This window comes from Scatophagus argus, chromosome 15 (assembly GCF_020382885.2).
Source record: "Scatophagus argus isolate fScaArg1 chromosome 15, fScaArg1.pri, whole genome shotgun sequence".
In the NCBI taxonomy this organism is placed as follows: Eukaryota; Metazoa; Chordata; class Actinopteri; family Scatophagidae; genus Scatophagus; species Scatophagus argus.
The window spans coordinates 16,626,487-16,647,647 of NC_058507.1; the positions used below are offsets into that span (position 1 = coordinate 16,626,487).

The 21,161-nt window shown below is 37.4% G+C and overlaps 2 protein-coding genes across 4 annotated transcripts in view; one reads left to right on the top strand and one right to left on the bottom strand.

Annotated features, from left to right (window-relative positions):
- The first annotated feature begins 408 nt into the window (after positions 1–408).
- LOC124071971 (calpain-2 catalytic subunit-like) lies at positions 409–13,045 on the top strand. 2 transcript variants are annotated; one of them, XM_046413081.1, is made up of 22 exons: positions 409–625; positions 2,287–2,562; positions 3,050–3,119; positions 3,369–3,487; positions 3,584–3,717; positions 3,821–3,995; positions 4,559–4,633; positions 4,758–4,843; positions 6,209–6,283; positions 7,056–7,216; positions 7,633–7,799; positions 8,246–8,257; positions 8,388–8,596; positions 8,832–8,877; positions 9,005–9,073; positions 9,619–9,676; positions 9,825–9,886; positions 10,014–10,082; positions 10,465–10,543; positions 11,401–11,517; positions 11,815–11,867; positions 12,117–13,045. In XM_046413081.1, the coding sequence occupies exons 2-22, from the start codon at positions 2,326–2,328 to the stop codon at positions 12,141–12,143; spliced, it is 2,100 nt and encodes a 699-aa protein (XP_046269037.1). In that variant the 5' UTR covers positions 409–625; positions 2,287–2,325; the 3' UTR covers positions 12,144–13,045. The 2 variants fall into 2 exon arrangements, with proteins under 2 accessions (XP_046269037.1, XP_046269036.1); XM_046413080.1 differs by having other exon boundaries at positions 410–625; positions 2,310–2,562.
- Positions 13,041–21,161, bottom strand: part of LOC124071969 — a 30,062-nt gene continuing 21,941 nt past the window's right edge. For both annotated transcript variants that reach the window (XM_046413077.1, XM_046413076.1), the window contains exons 43-59: positions 20,909–21,079; positions 20,291–20,437; positions 19,843–19,892; positions 19,613–19,745; positions 19,343–19,425; positions 19,105–19,231; positions 18,618–18,808; positions 18,020–18,110; positions 17,738–17,858; positions 17,407–17,588; positions 17,147–17,302; positions 16,416–16,549; positions 16,183–16,316; positions 15,997–16,091; positions 15,264–15,489; positions 14,319–14,351; positions 13,041–14,175 (exon numbers count right to left, since the gene is read on the bottom strand). In XM_046413077.1, the coding sequence (XP_046269033.1) occupies positions 14,072–14,175; positions 14,319–14,351; positions 15,264–15,489; positions 15,997–16,091; positions 16,183–16,316; positions 16,416–16,549; positions 17,147–17,302; positions 17,407–17,588; positions 17,738–17,858; positions 18,020–18,110; positions 18,618–18,808; positions 19,105–19,231; positions 19,343–19,425; positions 19,613–19,745; positions 19,843–19,892; positions 20,291–20,437; positions 20,909–21,079 (2,178 nt within the window). In that variant the 3' untranslated portion in view covers positions 13,041–14,071. The remainder of the gene's footprint in view (positions 14,176–14,318; positions 14,352–15,263; positions 15,490–15,996; positions 16,092–16,182; positions 16,317–16,415; positions 16,550–17,146; positions 17,303–17,406; positions 17,589–17,737; positions 17,859–18,019; positions 18,111–18,617; positions 18,809–19,104; positions 19,232–19,342; positions 19,426–19,612; positions 19,746–19,842; positions 19,893–20,290; positions 20,438–20,908; positions 21,080–21,161) is intronic.

Consider the following 21,161-nt stretch of genomic DNA (forward strand, 5'->3'; position numbering starts at 1 on the left):
AAACATGGAATGTGTTCAAAATCAGTAGGTGTACCCTGCCTCTCACCTGATTGGATACACACCTTCCATTCACACCAATAGGATAGACAATGTAGACAGATCTTCATTACATAAGTAGGGCACTTTCTTGAGGAAAAAAGACATTGTTTTCCTCATGAAATAGCAGTTCTGCAACAGAAAGTCAGCTAACTGACCCACTTGAGAGTTCAGTTACTTGTTTTTGCATGTAGAGAGTTGTATGTCTTAACTGTGAAGATAAATGTCCTGTACAGTTGAATAAGCAAGAGAAACATGAATTTATCACTGTGCACATACTTTTTTTTTCAATTAAAGCTAAACGGAGTGCTCTGTGTGGACACACTGTTCTTCTCTATAATCTCTCTGTGTCACCTGTATATATATATATGTGTGCACCTGTATATATATATGTGTGTGCACCTGTATATATATATGTGTGCAGTTCCGCCAGGTAAAATCATAGGTTACCTCAGTAGCTCTTAAAAAGGACCATCCCAGGCAGCACTAGCCTCGGGCGTTTACAGGTGTTATAAAAGAACTGGAGCTCTGTCTTTCATACCTGCTGATTCACCCAGGCTCAACACTGTCTCGCTCTCTGGCTGGTTAGGTAAGATAAAACCGTTCATATGCAAGTTACATTTTGAAGCAGTCTGATTCACATTTTCACTTGCAATATTGTCATGGCTGTAGGCCAAGTTTCTATTATGTAATCAGTGTTTTCTTGTTTGTGACTGGGGGTTGGGGGGTGTTTGAAACTGAGAATTTGCACTGAATTTGGAAAATAAAAACCTCAGTGTTTACCTGTTCATACTTCATTATATCTGAATAAACACTCAGTGGATGGATCTTGGACTTGTGCGCATGTATAATGCAGTCTTTCATGGCTGGCTAATGTCTCTGTGATAGTCAAAGTTAAACAGTCTACCACTTTGACATTGTCTGGCAAGCCAGTTGACTGACACTGTCATTAATAGAGGCAAGAAAAACAATATGATACTTGTACCTCTGTTTTCACACACCAGTAATGTGTCTTGTGGGGTTTAGCAGTAAAGTTAGTAGTAAAAAGAAATATAAATGTAATGATCACCAAGTGTGGGCAATAGGAACACTGAGAAGTTAACTTCACCATTGTCCGATTACTTAGAAAATGCCATATTTGCATTTTAGGCTGTTAAACTTAAATACATTAATTTATGTACTGAGAAGAATAAAATCAGTTTGGTTTGCATAATATGTTGGGTATTTGCCTTGTGTGTTTGCCTAAGAATATAATAACAAAGTGCAAAGGTTACTTATTTCACTAATGGTCATTTTGTGGTGGTCATTCAGTTTCAGTGAGCAGCCATAGTTAAATAGCTAAATATAATTAATTCAGCATTCATATCCCCTCATATTTAATATCCATAAATACAAAATGCAGTTGAAAATTCTTTTTGACCTAAATTCAATTGGATACAGCACAAAAATGCAGGACGTTTTTATACAAAGTATTATCTTAAACAGAGCTGATTAGGTCTATTTTAAAGTTGGTGTGTGTAGGTTTATTATTTACTTATTTTCCAATAGTGATGAGTAATTATTTTAGCTTTTTTTTCTTTTTTTCTTTCTTTCTTTCTTAAACAACACTTAGCATGCATTTGGAAACAGAATGCACTAATTGTTAGTTTTGGAAGTGAACAACAGCCTGGGCTCTAGGGTGTCATATTTTGAGCCTCATGATGCACCACACATTTGGAACAGGTGAGTGGTCTGAACAGACCAGTGTAGTACCTCCACATTTTTAATATGAAGCCACACTGTTGTAACATATGCAGAATGTCGGTTGGTGTTGTCTTGGTGTAATAAACAGGGTGTTCCCTGAAAAAGCCGTTGTCTAGAATTATTTGTACAATCGTGTGTTTGACAAAACCACTGTCCCTTTCATACCCAGTCCTGATATTCTCACCTGTTACAAATGATCCTGTTTACCTGTGGAATATTCCAAAATGTGTTTCTGGGCATTCTAAATGTTTCCCAGTCTTTTGTTGCCCCTGTCCCTGCAAACATGCAGCATGATAAGTATATATTTACAAAAACAAATGCTTGATGAGGTTATAAATACTGTATTTATAAACTCCGCACTGTTTACAGAGTGATTTATCTGGTCGCGATAGGCTTGATCATTGTGATCATTGTATTGTGTGAACTTGTTTGGGAAATGCTTAAATGTATCAGACATTCATTTTAACTCCTGCAGTTTAATCTTGACGTTAAACTTTTAATGTCAAGATTGCTTTCTATTTCCTGCACAGAGCAAACGTTGCAGCAATGCCTACGCCCGGTGTGTGTATGAACATCATTAATGCACGTCACCTGAAGGATGGTTTTGGGACTGTCGCCAACCCTAAGAAGTTCCTCAACCAAGACTTCCAGCAGCTGAAACAGTACTGCCTTGTCAAACATGTAAGGTACATCGATGAGATGTTCCCCCCAGACAGGACTTCCATAGGCAAAGGGGTACTGAGCCCTGAGGACCTGAGTCGTGTGGTGTGGATGAGACCAGGGGTGAGTGTTTTAGTGGCTGAAAACTACAGATGTGATACCTCCCTCTCCTAGGTAGGCTTATGGCCTACTTACACTTCAAGCAGAAACAGATTTCTCGTTCATGGCAACACATTAAATTCAGTATTAAGTGGTGGTTTAGTCTTGGCTGGGTCTGTCAGCTCAGGATAACATGTCCAAAAAGCTTGGTGAGATTCTTTGCTAGCCTAATCAAAGATTTTCTGTAAATTCAGATTGTTGCTTAACATAATTTAAAGCTGCATAGCATAAAGTATGCTGTTGATTCTCAGTTATATTAGCAGTACTAGCGACCCTTTCACCTCATATAACCAACCAACCAAACCTGACAAAGCTAAGCACATTGTTATATAGTATATATATTAATGTATTGTTATATAGTTAGACTAATGGTAACCATAAGTTAATATTCATCTGTAATAACCTATATAACCTATATCAAGTCTGTGTTAACAACAGTCCTCTGTTTCAGAAAATTGTCTCCAATCCATCTTTTACTGTTGATGGAGTCTCCAGGTTTGACTTTGGTCAAGGCATAATTGGTAAGAAAACTGCTTCCTTCACAATAGTAATCCATAAATTGATTTCCTGCCATGCTATTTAGAACTGTAAACACAACAGCTACAGAAATCATACAGAAGTAGAAGAGAGACCTACATATCAGAAGACATTTTACCAAAGTGTTTGCTGTCAGCAGTGTTAGTATAATCAGTGGTTTATGATCTGGAAATCCTTCATGCTTCTGTCTGCTGAGTGCTGCTTTCTGACAACTTAATGCCTTTTTTTGCTAGGAAACTGCTGGTTTCTTGCATCTATTGGAGCTCTTACATTCCAGAATTACATCCTTGAGCAAGTTGTTCCTCTTGACCAAAAATTTTATGAGAACTACTGCGGGCTGTTCCACTTCAGGGTAAACCAATGTCAACATCAACAGTATTTGACAAAATGGTACATATCTCATTTTGCTATGAACCTCCTCCTTTTCTCTATTTTCTCAACAACTCAGTTCTGGAGATTTGGAAGATGGGTGGATGTTGTCATTGATGACAAGCTACCAACAATCAACGGGAGATTAATATTCGTTCACTCCAAAGACCCAACTGAGTTCTGGCCCGCTTTGCTGGAGAAAGCCTATGCCAAGTATGGAAAAAACAGTGTATTGTTTCTTATTCATGAAATTAATCGTTGTAGGAAGATTTTTTTTTTTGATCTACATAAATAATATAACACCCATTTTTGTCAGAGTGTGTGGTTCCTACTCGGACATGAATGCTGGAACTCCTTCAGAGGCCTTGGTGGACTTCACTGGTGGTGTTCACATTTGTGTCCAGCTGTCAGACCCTCCTCAAAACCTGTGGGAGCTGATGTGCAGAGCTGGACAGTCCAAGTCACTGATGGGCTGTGGTACACCACAGGGGGTGAGTACAACTGTACCACACAAAACCATACACTAGTTGGTTAGTTTTGCTTTTATTAGCTGTGCTGAATCTTCTCTGTGTCTGTTTGTTCCTTTTGATGTGAAAGGTTGTTTTAGCAGCTGAGCATGGCCATGTTGAGTCACACACCAGGTCTCGTTCACTGACAGTATAGGTCTGGCTGCTGTATAGGTCATCATAAATACCTCCCTTCCATGTTAGGGGACATGGGACATGGGCCCAACTAAAAACTTTTTCCCAAAGATGGTTTCTCTGTCATTTTAGGTCATTCTTATTATGCTGATGTATGTTCATGAAAGTGATTACAGTCTTCACATCATTTTCATTTTCACATTATATTGGGCTAAGTTTACAAAAGCTTCTCATTACTTGGTAAAAAGGAGTATAATTTTGATGTCTTGATGAGTACTATTTCAGTTCAGTGCAGTGATCAAGGAGGTGAACAAAATTAAATCTCCTGTTAACCCTTTAATCCTTTATTATGTGGTTAAATATGTTGCACACAACTACTTGCAATGATAACATAGAGTGTCTATACCTTGTAGGAGACATCTGCCAACACTGTACTACCAAATGGACTGGTCCAAGGCCACGCCTACACTGTCACTGGTGTGAAACAGGTGAAGAATGACATTTGTTTTAAAGGCATTACAACATAAAATAAACAATAATTCATTTATCATCACAGTTATATTACAAACCGCAACACTCAGTACTGTATTTTCTCTGATAATTGTGAGTCAGGTCACAAGCCAAGGAGGACTAGTAAACCTGGTGCGTTTGTGGAACCCCTGGGGCCAAGGAGAGTGGAAGGGAGACTGGAGTGATGGGTGAGAACATGACTATGACTCATGGAGAAATTGCCCTGATTTGCTGCTCCAGGATACAAAATATTGAAATTTTTCCAGTGACAAAATAATAGATTCCAGTTGAATACACTCGCAGGCAGTTTTGTTGTCAGTTTGGCTCTGCTTCTTGGTGATAATCTCAGTGGTGTGGAAAATAATTATATTTTTGTAAGTCAAGTACAAAGGAGTGGTTGACATTTGAGACGGAGCCTCATAATAATCTTCTCATTATATTTATGCCAGTTAACTGTGAAACAATGCCTGGAAATCAAGTTTCAACAGGTCTTAAATGTCATCTGTTAGCAAAATACAATCTCAGTTGAATATGAAAAGTAATGTCATTTATTTTTTATGCTTTTTACTCCAATCAAATTATTATTTGCCTAACCCTTACTAAATTCTTAACCAGCTGACAAGATAAAATGATATATCAAGCTTATAGTGATCTCATACAATTATTCAATTTGTCCTCACATATGAAAATTGATCTGTATGCTTTTTAAATCTATATCCCCTTGCTTAAATGTGGTTTTATTTTTGCATGACAGTGCTCAGCACAGTTGAATGAATCCAGAACTGGTTTTGACAGTTTTCAGTCTAGGCCTGTAAAGTTTTGTTGGCATTTAGTCAACAGAATATCTGATGACCTTTTCCTACAAAACTCCCACTTTGTACCAGGATATGTACTTGTGCAAACAGCCTGTCACGCCTGTGTGCTTTTGGTCCTGATCTTGTGACCACTTTCAGGAAAGGAAAGGGCATGTTTATTTATTTCTTTTTTAAAATCTGTTAGCTTTATTTTTTTAGTCCTTTTTAGGGTTAGGGTTAGGGTTAACAGGTGGTAGTGCTCTTTGTGGCATGCAAGTGCACCTTACTGCTTCAGCTTTATAACAAAAGAGCCAGCTAATTCATTACACCCTCTATTAACTATTTAGGCACGGCCAGCTGCACACAGGTGTGTCAGATTGTTTTTGAGCAGGTGAACAAATAAAAATCCTGGTGTAGCATGGTAGAGTTGAAGGAAAAGGTTAGCAGATATTCAGCAGGCAAAATGTCAACATACCATACTTGCTGTTTAACAAACCATTACAGGCCAAGACTGAAAACTGCCAAAACCAGTTTGTGAAAAAATATCAAGATAAGATGTTGAGAGAGATGTCAGGACTCTGTTCAAACACATCAAGCAAAAATAAAATCATATGTAAATGAGACTATATTTTTAAAGGTACACAGATCATTTTTCATAGAAACAATTTATGTGAAGACCAACATTTTGTCACTTGCCTCTTAAAATTAAGAACATTTTTCAACTTGTCCTCTTCTTTCATTGACAAATTGTTTGTAAAGGTCGCCTTTGTGGCAAACAGTGAATCCTCAAGATCGTGAGATGTGCCTCTCCGTGAATGATGATGGCGAGTTTTGGTAAGCATGTTGAAATCAAAATTTGACAACAGGCATTCATAAAATTGCTGAATACAGGATAAAAACTTTAAACTAGTGCATATTTGAAAACCAGTTTTACATGCAGAAAGTATGCTGTATCAGGTATGTATACTCACTGAACAGGCTCTATACAAATATTTTCATATTTCAATAGTTCAGTAGTAATTTAACTGGTTCACTATGAAATGACTAGATAAGTCTAATTTTGAATTATAGTTTAATTACTGTTTTAGTACCATTCATAAAACGATTATGCATTTATGCAGATCCCATTTGCATGCCTTACCTCAGCAAAAACAGCAATGTTTAATCTAATCTGCTGAACTCTAGCCAGACTGCTGAACTCTAGCCATGCCCTGTAGACCCCCCCGACCCCCGACAACACAGACCTGCACTACAAACACTTTACACCTGCAAGTGCAATACCACAAGTGCAATATTACGAGCTACCTCATACTAGCACACACTTGCACATGCATATTTATGCAGTACACGCTCAAACTGGCTTCTTTATTTATTTATTTCATTTCTCAAATGTTTAGTTTTCATATTGTATTTGTACTTAGCTTATATATTCTATTATTTACTTAGCTTATATTTCTACTTCAATTTTTTATTTCATACTTTTATATTTTACTTGTTGCTCCCGGGACCTGAGTCCTAATTTTGTACCATAAAAATGTAAATGTGAGCTGGTATGACAGTAAAGTTCCTTGATCCTTGATCCTAAATTAATCTCTGATATCATCAGGATGAGATTGGAAGACTTCTGTCAGTTCTACTCGGATCTCGACATCTGCTGCCTGTGTCCCGACTTCCTTGATGGAAGCTCTTCTTGCCACTGGAAGACCTCCTTCTATGAGGGCAGATGGGTTGCAGGAACTACGGCTGGAGGATGCATGAATAACCTTGGTACTTCCAGGATATCTGGACTTGTAAATGAATATAGTATATTGCTTTTATTTCTAATTTATTAAAGTGCAATTTTATTGCAAATTTAATTAATCAATTTATAATAGCTTTATAAATGCATCACTTTATTAATGCTCCCACTAAGCTCTCTGTTAAACAGCAAGGTGTTTTGAAAGTCTGCCACTTTAAACTTTAAATTTGAAAATCTTTTTAAAAAGATTCATTTGTAAGATAGACAGAATAAGAAATGGGAAAACAGCTTTTAAATTTTACTTATTTCAGTACACACACCGGATTCGATAACATATAAAGCAGAATGTATAAACTGGCTGCAAGATGTTTTCCACATTCTTCAGATTAATTTTTCCTTTGGCAAAATGGTAAACTGCAACATTGTTTCCCTCTTTGACATCCAGAGAGCTTTTGGACTAATCCACAGTATCGAGTCAACATTGAGAAACTGCTCGGTGAATGTTCTGAGACACAGGGCGAGAAAAACATGCTGGTGTCTCTCATGCAAAAGCCTGATAAGAGGAACCGACGGCTGGTCCAAAGTCTCCACATTGGATTCTCGGTATTTGAGGTAAATACTACCCTTCACAGTTTTTCTCACAGTATGAGGACTGTTAGCTGTTGAAAAAAGTCAGATTAATTACAAATTAAAGTATTCTGCAGACTCAGCCATTCTGTTTCATGATGGTGGACAAACATAATTAGCGCTGTATCAAAAAGTTAACATTTCCTGTTTTATGGTTCATGTCACTTAAAAAAAATGCAAAATAACTTAAAAATCTCTAATAAGTTTTTGAAGTTATTTTGTGTGGCATAATCCAAATTTTAAATATTCACTCACTTTTTCATATTAAGGATCCTAAAGGTGTGTTTCTACTCTAATTTTAGTAAATAATCCTCTATAAGATCCTAAAGTGATCATTTATCATTTTTCAGTTTTCATGTTGTCCTAATTTCACTTGAACTAATTTTGTTTCCTCTCTAACATGACCTCATTGTCCTCTTATATCCTCCAAGGTGACCGAAGAAGTAAGTAACATTTTTAAGCTAATTCACATAAACCTTGGTCACTAAATTTTTGGTCACTAACACAATGCTGCTATGGAGGCTGACATGAACTTTAGAGAAACAAAATATTTATTTATCACCTGTGTTCCAGTACAAGGGACGCAAGGGGAAATTCCCGGCCTCTTTCTTCGGCAATAACAAACCTGTGGCCCAAACTAAAACGTACTTGAACTCACGTGAGGTGATGGAGTTCTTTATGCTGAAGCCTGGTGAATACCTGATTGTGCCATCCACCTTCAGTCCCAATGAGACAGCCTCCTTCATCCTGACCATCCTCTCCAAGGCAGAGACCCACGTCCAGTAAGTCACTCAAAACTTAATACTTAGTCTTTAGTCTTTGTATATTCAATCTTTAAGACAGCGTGTACTTGGCCAGTCTCTCACTGAGCTCACAGAGAACAAAGTGACACTGTCCCTCCATCAAACTCCCATGAAGACAGTAACTGACAAAAGTAATCGCATCTCTGCAAGGTGTTACTCAGTCATTACTGCCAAACGCTTCCCACAAGTAATACACTGATGTTTCTCCTCTCAGTGAGAATTCTGGTGGCAATAGCCACGAACATGGGGAAACAGAACAGGTGGGTAAGATTAAAATATGTTCACTTTGGTAGTTGCTATTGTGTTGCATGTTTGCTATATTCATTACACTGACAGCACATGACAGATACACATTGTCCTGAACTGAAAACATTCAATCTTTTGCAGTCTGAATCAGCTGAAAATGGAGAGGATGCCGAAAATCAGAGAAGCTTGTTCCGTCAGTTCTCTGACAAGGTAATTATGATGTGTCTGATGCTGGGATCAGACACAAGTTTTTTCCCCCATATAGTGTATCACAGTGGACGACAACTGATGCCAAGTCATCCCAACAGAAAAACTAAATTTCATCCTTTTCTCACCTCATATGACATATTTCACAACAGAGAACAAAAGGAAAATGTTAGTGGAACTGTGAGAGGAGGGGAGGTGAAAGTGTTTATTTCTTTCATTTTTAGTCAAGGCAAGCTATTACTGGTTCAGGAATAACATGTAGTCTGTTTCTTGACCAAGTCATAGCAAGAATTTTTTACTCTAGAATCATCCAAACTGACATAATAACCAAAAAATATGTATGTACTCTACTCTGTACTGTATTTTCTAAGTCATTATTCTTCTTGCTGCTGTTTGACTGGTGTTACTGGTCTGGTTGGCTTGTATACAAGTCTTATAATCTTTTAATACACCCATGCGATTTCTGTCAGACCCATAAGGTAAAGGTTAACTGTGATTAGGACAACAACCATGGAAGCTAAACAGATGTCTTTTCATTTTATTTTCAGTATGAAGAAGTGGATGCTGAGCAGCTCCAGATGCTTCTAAATGAACACATCTTGAAAGGTTTGGAATGTAAAACTCCAAGATGCTTGACAGCATACGACCTAAAAAAAAATACTGAAATATAATAATCTTGTGCAGCACTTTATTGCAGCTGGGTTTAGGACAAATTAAGCATCTTTTTAATTTTTCTTTTTCTATTTTTATTCAGGTGACTTGAAATCGGGAGGCTTCAGCAGTGACGCCTGTCGCAGCATGGTTGCTCTGATGGATGTATCCTCTTGTCTGTAGAAGTAGTATACACGCCGAAACCTGCCTGCCCTTTTGTTAGTTTCACACAGGAATATATTTAAAGAACATGAAACAACATGTGCTGCTATAACTCCTTAATGAGGGTTAGTCATCAATCACTGGCAAACTGAACAGTGAGGAATTTGTTCGTTTGTGGAGGAAGATCGTCACATACAAGGTAAAATAAGCAAAGGCTAAAATTTCATAAGAAATTTGCATATAAGGAGAGTTCACGAAGGTCAATTCTCAATAATTGCAGATTTTAAGGATTAGAGTGAATACTGATGTTTGCCCTTGTTCCGACTTGTTTGAAACATGCTGCTGGCATCAGACTCAGACAGAATAACTATATATTTGCAAAAAAATCATTGAAGTTGATGATGTTAAACATTAAATATATTGTCTATTTTCAGTTGAGTGTATGTCAAAAATGATTAGCACATGATTCCACTCGGTTTTATGTTTTACACAATATCACAACGTTTTTTTGGAATTGGGCCTGTCGATCAGAACGATTTTCCCCATCAGAGTTTCACATGAAGTGTCTTCTCTTTAACCAGGACATATTTTTCCGCACGGATGTTTCACAAACAGGAACACTGTCACTGAATGAGCTCAGGAATGCAATCATGGCTGCAGGTAGATGATCAACCGTTTCTTTTTTTTCTGCTGTTTGTCACTGATCCCTTTTTAAACACATAATATGCAGAATTACCCCACAAAAAAGAAAACTGTATAGATTCATAAAAAGATAATCTCTCTCAGTTATCATTTATGATCTGCTATTAATGTGTTGTGGTGTTTACATGTTGCACAGACCTTCTGCCTATGTTTTCATATTTTCTTCATATTTCGCTTTATTCAGTCGTTTCTGGGCTTCGGTGTGTAGCCCTTAGCCAGTAACAACGTGAGGTCAGGACTCAATAAAAATGTTGCGATCAGGTTACATCTCTGCCTTCGTCTCTCTAGTCTCCTCTCGGCCTGTCACAAAGAGCTGCAGCTCTGTGTGTCTGACTGTGGCGTGAGGCGACACACACACAGACATGCAGGGCAGAGAGGCAGACAGACAGGATGAAGTGTGCACTTAAACTGTATTCTCACATAATCTGGAGGGTTTAGTGGAGGTGTGGGCATGCTTATTTGTGCTTTAGAACTTAATGGACGCAATTCCCTGGTTTGTTCTTGCTGAACGACACTCCCTCTGTCTGTCTGTCTTGACTGTTGAGCCGGGCTAACTTTGAATTGTGTGCTTACCAACAGCAGCTGACAAATCCTGCAAATTATTCCCTTAATCTAATGACTGATGCAGAACAGGAAATACAAATCTTGCCAACTGACTGTAATTTTTTTTTTTTTTTTTTTTTGCTTTTCAGTGCTATAAGACAAGGTTCCAGATATAGAATTTATTTTCGACTTTTCTCCATTCTGCTTGTTTGTGATTTTTTTTCCCCCTAAATTAATCTCACATAAACTTTTGACATATGTATGTTGATCAGGAAAGAGGGTCAGTGATGACATGCTGAATCTGATGGCTCTGCGTTACGGCAACTCTTCCGGAGTCATAACACTGGAGAACTTCGTCAGTCTAATCCTTCGCTTCGACTGCATGGGCCGTAAGTAAATTTGGACAGCTGACTACTGCAGACTTTAGGTCTTAGTGTATATAAATTGCTGGCTTTAACTTGAGCCAGTTTTGCTCCTCCATGGAGTGCAATACATATCTCAAACACTTTTGGTGCAGTGCACTCTACTGGCAGAACACCATTGCTTCACACATGAGGCAGCACAGGAGTGCAGAGATGAACAAAAGCTGTGGTCATGTGGATGGGATTCATCCACAGAGATACCGGACACCTACACCTTGCCTTCACAGTTTCTGGAGTAATTAGAATTTGTGTCTTTCTCAATAGAAATCTACGGCCAGTTGTCTGATGGAAATGCCATGACTCTTGGTGAATCAGAGGTAATAAAATTTCTTCAGATATTATAAACTTCTTGAAATTTGTAGGTAGTTTAAGGTTTTGCACATGCACAGCTATTGATTTAAAACAGAGGCAGGCAAAATACCTAATTGCCAACTACTTCAATGCAAACAGTTGTTTGAAATGCCATACTCCCAATTTGTCGAGTGTGCTGTTCTTAAAAATAATATGGCATGCTTGTACTACAATTTTTGTTTTAGTGTAATAAATATTCTCTTCTTAATTTGCAGTGGATGTACCTTTCAATGTACACTTAACTGAGCAGAGAAAACAACCTGCAGGATTCATCTGGAATTACAGCAGATGATATGAAAGAATATAAATACAAAATGTGTTCTTCAGCAAATGAGCTATTATGAGGTATGAAACAACAGGGCATTTATTTTTAACTTTTATAATATTAGGGTTATGATAAAAACTGTACTCTTGTTCTCTTTACTGGGATCTCTCTCTATCTCTCTTTGTTCTTCCACAGTAGAATGGGAGAACAAACAGGAGGAACCTGTACAACATAGCTAACACAGGCTACAAATTTTTTAAATTAAAGCAGAAATTTGACAACATTGCCTCCTTGTCAGTACAAGGACAAAATTTATATAGCAACAACAAAAAACTTCTATTTCATGTATGCTGTCATTCCTTCTTAGATTGTGATTAGAAAATGTTCCATTTGTCACAAATGCTATATTTACTCCTGAAAAACTGAAATGTCTTAACAATTATTGGATGGATTTCCATCACATGTGGCACACACAACCTCAGGAGGAATTGTGATCATGATAGTGATTCCATAACTTTTCATCTCATGCTATCACCAGGTCAGAATTTTACAGTGTCTAGTACTTATTTAGCTTTATGTGTGTTAGCACGTTAACATGTTAAATAAAGGTGGTGGTGGTGTCATTTTACAAGCCAAATATCAGCATGTTAGCACTGACATTGTGAAAATGTCAGCACACTTACATTAGCATTTAACCTAAAGCACCACTGTGTGTACAATGTCACATAGCTGCGAGCATCTGTAGACTCAAGGTCTCAAGTGTTTAAGCTAGTGTCTGAGTTCTTTCATTTTGATAGTGTGTTATTACATTTTCTTTTTTAGGTGGGAACAAGGTTTTAATCACTTTGTACTGTGCAAAATAAAGACATTAAACAAACAGAATTAGTGTTCATGAATATTTCTTTCAAAAACTTCCAAATCCCTTACACATATAACATAAGCAGACTTATTGTCACAATGGTGTGGCATCGCTAACACAGAGGGCTGAATCTCAATGCAAAGAACTCAAACTGGCACACACTGTAGCAAAGGGATCAACAAAAAGCTGAGGCAAAAGTCGTGACATGACAAGACAAGACAGTTATGGCATGAAGACCAAAAAACAATCCAGCAAATAGTGACAGGGAAGACAAGGACTAAATAGACAACATAACGAGAGAGACAGGTGAAACACATAAGGGGAGGAGAAAGCAATCAGGATAAACCAAAGCAAAGCTACATGAAAAAGAGACACACAGGGGAAGTGACGCTTTCAAAATAAAACAGGACATGACAAAAACTTAGAACCTAATACATGGAAACACATGACAAGACACATGAAACATGGCACATGGATCAAAAATCAAAAGACAAACCCCAAGGCATGACACTTATATGCAGACCCTCAATCTTAATCATCACTTCAGTGCAAACTTTCAATCCACATTTTGCTACTTTGGAGAATATTCAATAGCGTGATGTGATTGTGGAAGGTAAAACACACAAGATTCAGAACATATCATCTGTATTCTTTCATAATCCACTTCAAGTGGCAGAAACACATCATCATCAGACATATATAGGCATGCATTTATTAATTTAAGGAATAGCAATAATGTGAATTACATAAATAGATAATATGGTCAATTTAAGGAATTATTCACATCTGTATTTCATGTATGTTTACAAAAAAAATCCCAGTATATAGAGTAAAATATCAGATTATCACTTAAAGTATATTATTTTGATTCCTATGATTACATAACTTTACAACATGAGGAGATGAAGCAGAAATTAAACAGTTTCCATGTAGCAGTTCGATTTAGTAATGAATAAATAACAGAAAAAATAATGAATATATAATAACAATCTCACCTTCAATCGATGTGAATAGCTACTGATTAATGATTAGGTTGCTTAAGTCACTTATGCATTTAAGCTGGTTGTTAGCAGCACAGCTGTCAGCAGAGCAGCCAGGAATACAGATGTTGGCTGTTCTGTAAGCTCTGCTCCCCCACTTGTGGTATTAGCTAGAAATAAAATCAAAAACATACACACAGGCATTTCTTGTCATTAATCACATAGTTGAAAAATAGTTTAAGCTTATTTTGCACTCCCTGTTTTAGAATTACTACCTCAGTGGGTAAACTGGTACAGTAAAGTAGCTGCTCACCTGTTGTCACTGTAGTGGTCAGGGTGGATGAACCTGTGGATGAGATTCATTCTAGTTACATGGTGCATTGTAAATTCAGTCAACACCCAGCAGTGTTACGTCATCTGCATCGTCATCTTGTAAATCAGCATATTATTATCTGGATGCAAATTCAGATGGGGCTTTAACAATAATCTCTAAATCTTCTGGGGAACTGGCCTGTTATGGCAGCTAAATAAATACAAGGTGTGTAATCATGACATTGATGCCATGATAATTATACAGTCGGTGTCACTGAAATGTTCATAAACATAGATTGTGGAGCATGTGCACCCACTTGTGGCTAAAAACATGACAGTGTTGAGGACCTTAACACTCCACAACTGCTGCACAAATAAGGTACTGTCTATTAAAGTAACAGCTAGTGGGTCCTTGTGAGGTACTGTACAGTATGCTATTTGTCTATGGTCATGGATTCTATAAACTGTGTGCTGTTGATTTTCCATGACCCAGTGTGCAGTACTGATATAGAACTGAAGCAAATATTTTGGCTAATATAAGATACAATATTTTTTTCACCTGTTCTCAAATTGTTTCTTACATCACACAAAACTTGAGAGTTGTAGTGCTTTTCCCCCTACAATATTTTGTAATTATATGTATCAGTTAACTTTGGAGCTGCTAAAATGTCAAATTTTCTCAATGCAGATAACGCAAGTAGATCACTATTATTGCGACTTTGTTGACTTCCAAAATTGTCTTTTAAATTGGCAGACATGATATGTTTAATACCAGACCAAAAAAATTGTATCTCATCATTAGCTGTGGTACATATTTTTTCTGCAATAAGGTCCCATCATGGTCCTCCAGAATGGACGGACTTCACCTCTCTATAAATACTGTATTCTAAAGTGTGGGCATAAAACATACTACCACCCAATACACACATGAGGTATGTGTTTTTACCCTGCAATGGTGTCACAGAGCTGTTTGCAGCATTTGTGCTGTTGTTGGAGCTGGGTGGTGCAGTGGTCAGGTCAGTTCTGTTGGTGGTTAGGCCCAGACCAAGGCTGTCCAGGTCCGACTGAGACTGCCTGTTCGTCCAGCCCTGAATCACGGTATCATTCTCAAACAACTTCAGATCTCGTAGCTGATTACCCATGAGGCCTTGCACATCTGTCACAGTCAAATCCTGTGCATTTTGAATAAACAGTGAACATATTTATCTTGTGTTTTTCACACAGTGAACAATTAGCAACAATGAAAATATTCTAGTTTTTTTGTAGTTGCTTAATTTCTTTTTGTATTGACATGTCTGTTACAAACTATTACCATAACATTTTCAAAAATTTAAAAAGAAATGGTTAGAAATGGTAACACTGTTCTCGGGTAAGCACTCTTTGCCCAGCGATCATAAGATCATTTCACAGCACCTTATACGCAGTACATACAGAATGCTATGTTAACTAAAAGGACAAGCTATAGAAAATCACATACTGACTAGCTAATGAATCATTATTTTGTCATTTCGAAGACCTAAATACAGAGACCAATATTTATGATAAAAGTAAACAGAATCACAGGAGTCACTCATCATCTCACAATGCCAGCCGGTTAATTTAAAGAGTGGAAACAGGGAGAAACAATTAGTTAACCTAACACAAACCACAAATTTTCTCTCTTAAAAAAGTATCCTCACAGCAATCACGTTAGGATCCAGACTTCGTAAAGTGTCCACGTCCATGTTGATGTCCTTTGTTGACAGTGCAACCACATCTGACAGAGGTGCCCCACCTATCAGTGTAAAAAAGAACAAAACAGGAAATTAGAGACAAATTTTATACACCTGAAAACAGCTGAAAAGACCAATGACCTGTAATCTTACCTAGATAGATCTTAATTAAATTGTAGTAGGCACTGGCACTGGTGCTTAGTGAGCTGAAGGAAGAGTTACTGATCTCAAACAGGACTCTCTTCTGCTCAGGTGAACATGATGCCACATTCAGTGGTTTTGCATTTCTGATAATAAAAAAAAGAAAGGACCACACAGTGCTGCGTTTGTATCATCACCCAACGTGGCTGCGTTAAGGTATCTTTGAGCTACATGCTACCACCCACCTGATACTGCCAGGGGTGATGATCTTCAGTGTACTGGTGTCTAATGAGCACAGGTTGGAGTCAATACTGTTCAGCTCAGTGCTGCCCAGGGAGTTTCCAGAAGTATTCAGATACTTGGTGATGATTGCTTTGCTCTAGATAACATTAAAGAAAACACTTTTAGTGAGTAACTTTATAGATATCATAAACATACTATTAACTGTAGTGGCACAAGAACCCCCAAAAAGGGAAACCAAAACCCCCTGATGGCAGGCTCCAGTACAGGTCAAGAATTCCTCCCCACCAACTTAACAGACGAAACATAGGCCAAACTACAAAACTCAAAAATGTCAAAAAAAAAAAAAAAAGAAAAAAAAATTCTCAAAGATTGTTTCTGTCATTTTAGGTAGGTCTTATCACATTGATGTTTTCATTTTCCTGGAAAAAGTCATGATTCACAGTTGAATGCTGTTTGCGATTGGGTTCATACAGGTGAATGACTGGGAACTTGATCCCACAATCCCACTTGATCCCTGCCCGATCTGATGGCAGTGGTTATATATGGAATATTTGGTTTTTGTGAGAGTGAGAATAAGCGGAGACATGTCGTCCATCTATATATATATATATATATATATATATGTCAATGATGCATACAAATACGAGCATCTTTCATAATATTGTAAACGAGGCTGTTTTTAAGATGCAGAATTCTGGCATTTTGTTGTTCTGAGAATCTCTCTGTAATATACCTTTGCTGCCTCCCATGATCCATCATCTGCTTTCATGAGCGCTGCCAGGGTGTCAATTTTGGTGATGCTCCAGTTGGAGATGTCATCAAGTGACGCCATACGAGACACTGAACTCAACAGCTGAACCTTGTCATCAGAAATACCTGATGGGAATGCCTGGAAGAGAATGGCCGATGTGGAGTAACACATGGTAGTATGTTGAAATCTAAATTCATGTGAAAAAATAAAATAACCTAACATAGTTTCAGCACTAAAATTACCTGGTTGAGTTTCTTCAGTATGACTTTCTGAAAGTCATCATCATCCACTTTCTCGCAGATAGAGTAGAGGTTGTCTTTCAGAACAGGGATGTCCAGGCAGAGGTCAAATTGTGTCTGGTCGTAGCCGAAGGGGAAGGAATCGTCGCTAACTGTCACCTGTGTGATGTTCCCCACAGTGCAGCCTTGAGAAAAATGAGTCAGTGAGAGAAAAAAGTTATACACGAGTGTATCATTTTGCTTTATATAATTCTATTAGAAGAAAAGAAAATATCATGAAGTATAAGGAGCTGCTGTAAAAGACACACTATGCCTTTCTGTCTTTTTCCTTTACCTGATCCTCGTTTCATTTTGAGAGCACTGATCTGTTTAAACAGCACTTTCAGCTTCCTCTTCTCTGTCTTATTCTTCCTCAGTTGGGACATGAATGACTTAAGGAACCTTCTCTTTGTATTCTGCAAAAAATAAAATTAAATTAAAAATGTTTTTTTAACACAAAATATAAGTGTATAAGTAATTGTGACGGGTCTCTTGCAAAGTACTTTAAAATCATGACAATAAATGAATATTATTGAGTTAACTAGTATCAAGAGACAGGGAAAAACAAAGCACATACAGCTTTGAACTGGCCCCAGATGTTTCTTGTGAAATACAGAGGTAGGACTCCAAGGTTCTCCAGTGTTTGTCTGTTCCAGGTGGAAGCATCCCTGAAAACAGAGCATAAGGAAATAAAGGAATAAAGTGCATTGGCATCAAAGATCTTCTACATAAAAATGGCTCTACATAAATGTGCTAATGATTTGTCAATAATACAATGCTGTATGTGGTACAATTAAAGGATAGGCTGAGGTTATTCTTATTATTTCCTTATTGTCAGCAAATCCCATGAAAAGACCCTACCCTTACCCTCTCTGTGGCATTCATCCCCAAGCCCCGTTGTTGCTACCGAAGTTGTAAATATTTTAAAAAAAAACAGCCTTTCATTGGTATTGAACATTAAATGTAGTGAGTGTTGTTTGCATGTTTTTAATAGTTTACAATGGAGCTTTGTAGCACAGAGGAGCAAGCTATATCAGGTTCTGAATACACAGATAAAACTTGTTAGGACAGGTTCAGTATCAGTTTTGCTCGTTTCATGAGATTTGTTGACAATAAGAAAAATATTACCAATGTTATGCTTGAAATTGCAGTCTGAACAGCTCTAGTTCTCATACCCGTATTGTGTTTTCCCCGACAGCAGCAGTGCCTCCATTGCAGCCACCTGGCTGTCAGAGAAGTCCTTGCAGGCTTTGAGTTTTTCCAGAATGAGAGGATCTGCGTTCTGGATGTACGAGCTGTCCAAAGTGCAGGCCATGTTACCCATCACCTCCACATTGTCTCTGCTCAGGTCCCCACTGCTTATACCCTAGACATTTGAAAATGCACTCTAATTTAAAATTGTGTCACAGTATGTTGATGGTTAAATACTGATATCCATTGCTGGGAATTCCTTTTCGAGGCTTTTAGTTTTGTTTCTTTCTTTTCTTTTTTAACTTACATGCATCGCTATGAAATGTTATTTGTGCATCTACATATTTGTTGACATAAGCTGTTAATCACTGATTTTATACTGTGGTGATTCTACCACATTAGAACTTATTATGATTGATTAATTGTACCTATGTTATTGTCTGTTTTTGAAGTAATCTTAATAGCGCTCACCAAGCAGGTTCTGGCATCACTGAGTAGCAGTGAGTCCTTGTTCAAAACCCTGGAGGGCACAGAGAAGTCTGCAGCACCCAGTGCAGAAAAGTAGGACCTGCAGTTGGCTCTCTGGACATCTTTGTTGCTGTAATAAATAGACATTAGAATGAAAGAAAAATCAATAAGCAGAGACATACTTTTTAAAAACATTATTCAACTTTATGAGGTCAGTTCAATGAAATGCCTGGAGACTCACTTGAAGTAGAGAAGCATGTCTGAGGGATAATCTGTGAAGTTCTGGAAGAGGATTCCATTGAGCAGGTTGTACATGCAAGTCAACTATAGAAAATGATGCAAACACAAAAAAATACTAATTGTTATACAAGGTAGGACACCATAACATAATATATAATATATTTATGACTCAGGTATTATAAATTGAAATCGTCTTAATTATCAACATCAAATAAAGGACCAAAGCAATCCAGCTCAGATTTAGTTTCTGGTAGATTTAATCTGAATTCACTTGTGATTCCTTCAGCTCCACTTTGGCCCTGCCTCTCCTCGGCCTACTGGCACGGATCAGCTGTTTGATCGTGGTTGATGTCATTCTCTGGACTGACGTGCACGTGAAACCGTGCAGCACAGCAGGAGAAAGCCTGTGGTGGTTAATGAAAAACCACAAACAAATTTTAAAAGAACCCAAAAAATCTTTCTTTGGGGGAAACAAAATAGTCATGGGGCTTATTCACTTACTGCTCGATGTCAAAGTTTGTTTCAGCCAGTGTCCCAAAAAACATGGTGGCCTTAATAGATAATAGAACATACATAGAAATGTGAGTTAAAACTTTATGCATTTATATCTTTACAGCAACACTCTATAGCTTTGGTAGACTGACTGAGGGTGTAGAATCTCAGGTAGAAACAGACGATCCTCCTTAGACTCTGACATAAATTTACGATAAATATTATTTTGATTTCATTTAAGCTGATAAAAATTTTACTCATCTTGGTTTCAATGAGGAGTCACACTATGTACTGACTAATTTTTATTTTTATTTGTCTTGAAAAGAACTAAGATGGGGAAATCACTGAATAAATGTCAATTCTGGTACTGTATTGGAATTTCTGCAGCTTCAGTTTGAATATATCAGCATCACCATCACCTAAAAAGTATATTGTATGAGTTTATCCACATACTGACCTGATCTCTTGTCCATTTCTTTCTATTGATAACACTAATGTCCACAGTATCCTCAGAGAATACAAGCATGGATGGTGGGATCTCAGCTGCCAAAACATCAGGGACATTCACTACCACTTTGGCTGGACTTGAGTCTAAAGAAATGATCTACCCGGGAATTAAACAGGGTTAAAACCAACATAAGAAATAGTCACATAATCAATGCAAATCAATAGTTAAATGTTAACTATTGACATTTAACGTTAATGTTAACTATTGACATTGACTATTGAAATGAATGTTAAAATTACACATTTATAGTAAAGTGCACATTTAACTTGGATGGCCTTGCCAAAATAGAATTTCAAGAAGTGAGGATTACACCACTGTATACTTTTATGCATTTTTATAATTAAAAAATAAAATAAATGAGGTATTCTAATGTCTATTGGGTTTTCATTTTATCAATGGCCCCTAAAGACACATGTTCAAATACTTCATATAGTTTTTGAACCTCTGAGCCAAAGAATTTATTTATTTATTTTAAATAAGACACCCAGAGATGCGTTGATAGATTACTGGGTTATTGACTCAAGAATTACGGCTGTAAAGGGGTAGAATCAGATGTTAACTTTGTACCTTTTTGATGAAGGTCTGTTGGACGACTGTTGGGGCCGCCAGCATGTTGGAAACAAAGGTGCTGCTCAGGGAGATGCTTAGTAGCTCAGAAGCTGGGATTTTTTCCATTGACTCTGAGGGGACTCCAGCAAGAAGTGTGCCAAGAGATTCCAGGGAGGACCCTTTGTTAATCTGTTTAATAGATTGCATTTATCAAAGGGGATTTTAAGATTGTTTTTACATTTAATTGAAACCATTATCAGCCATGTTAAGT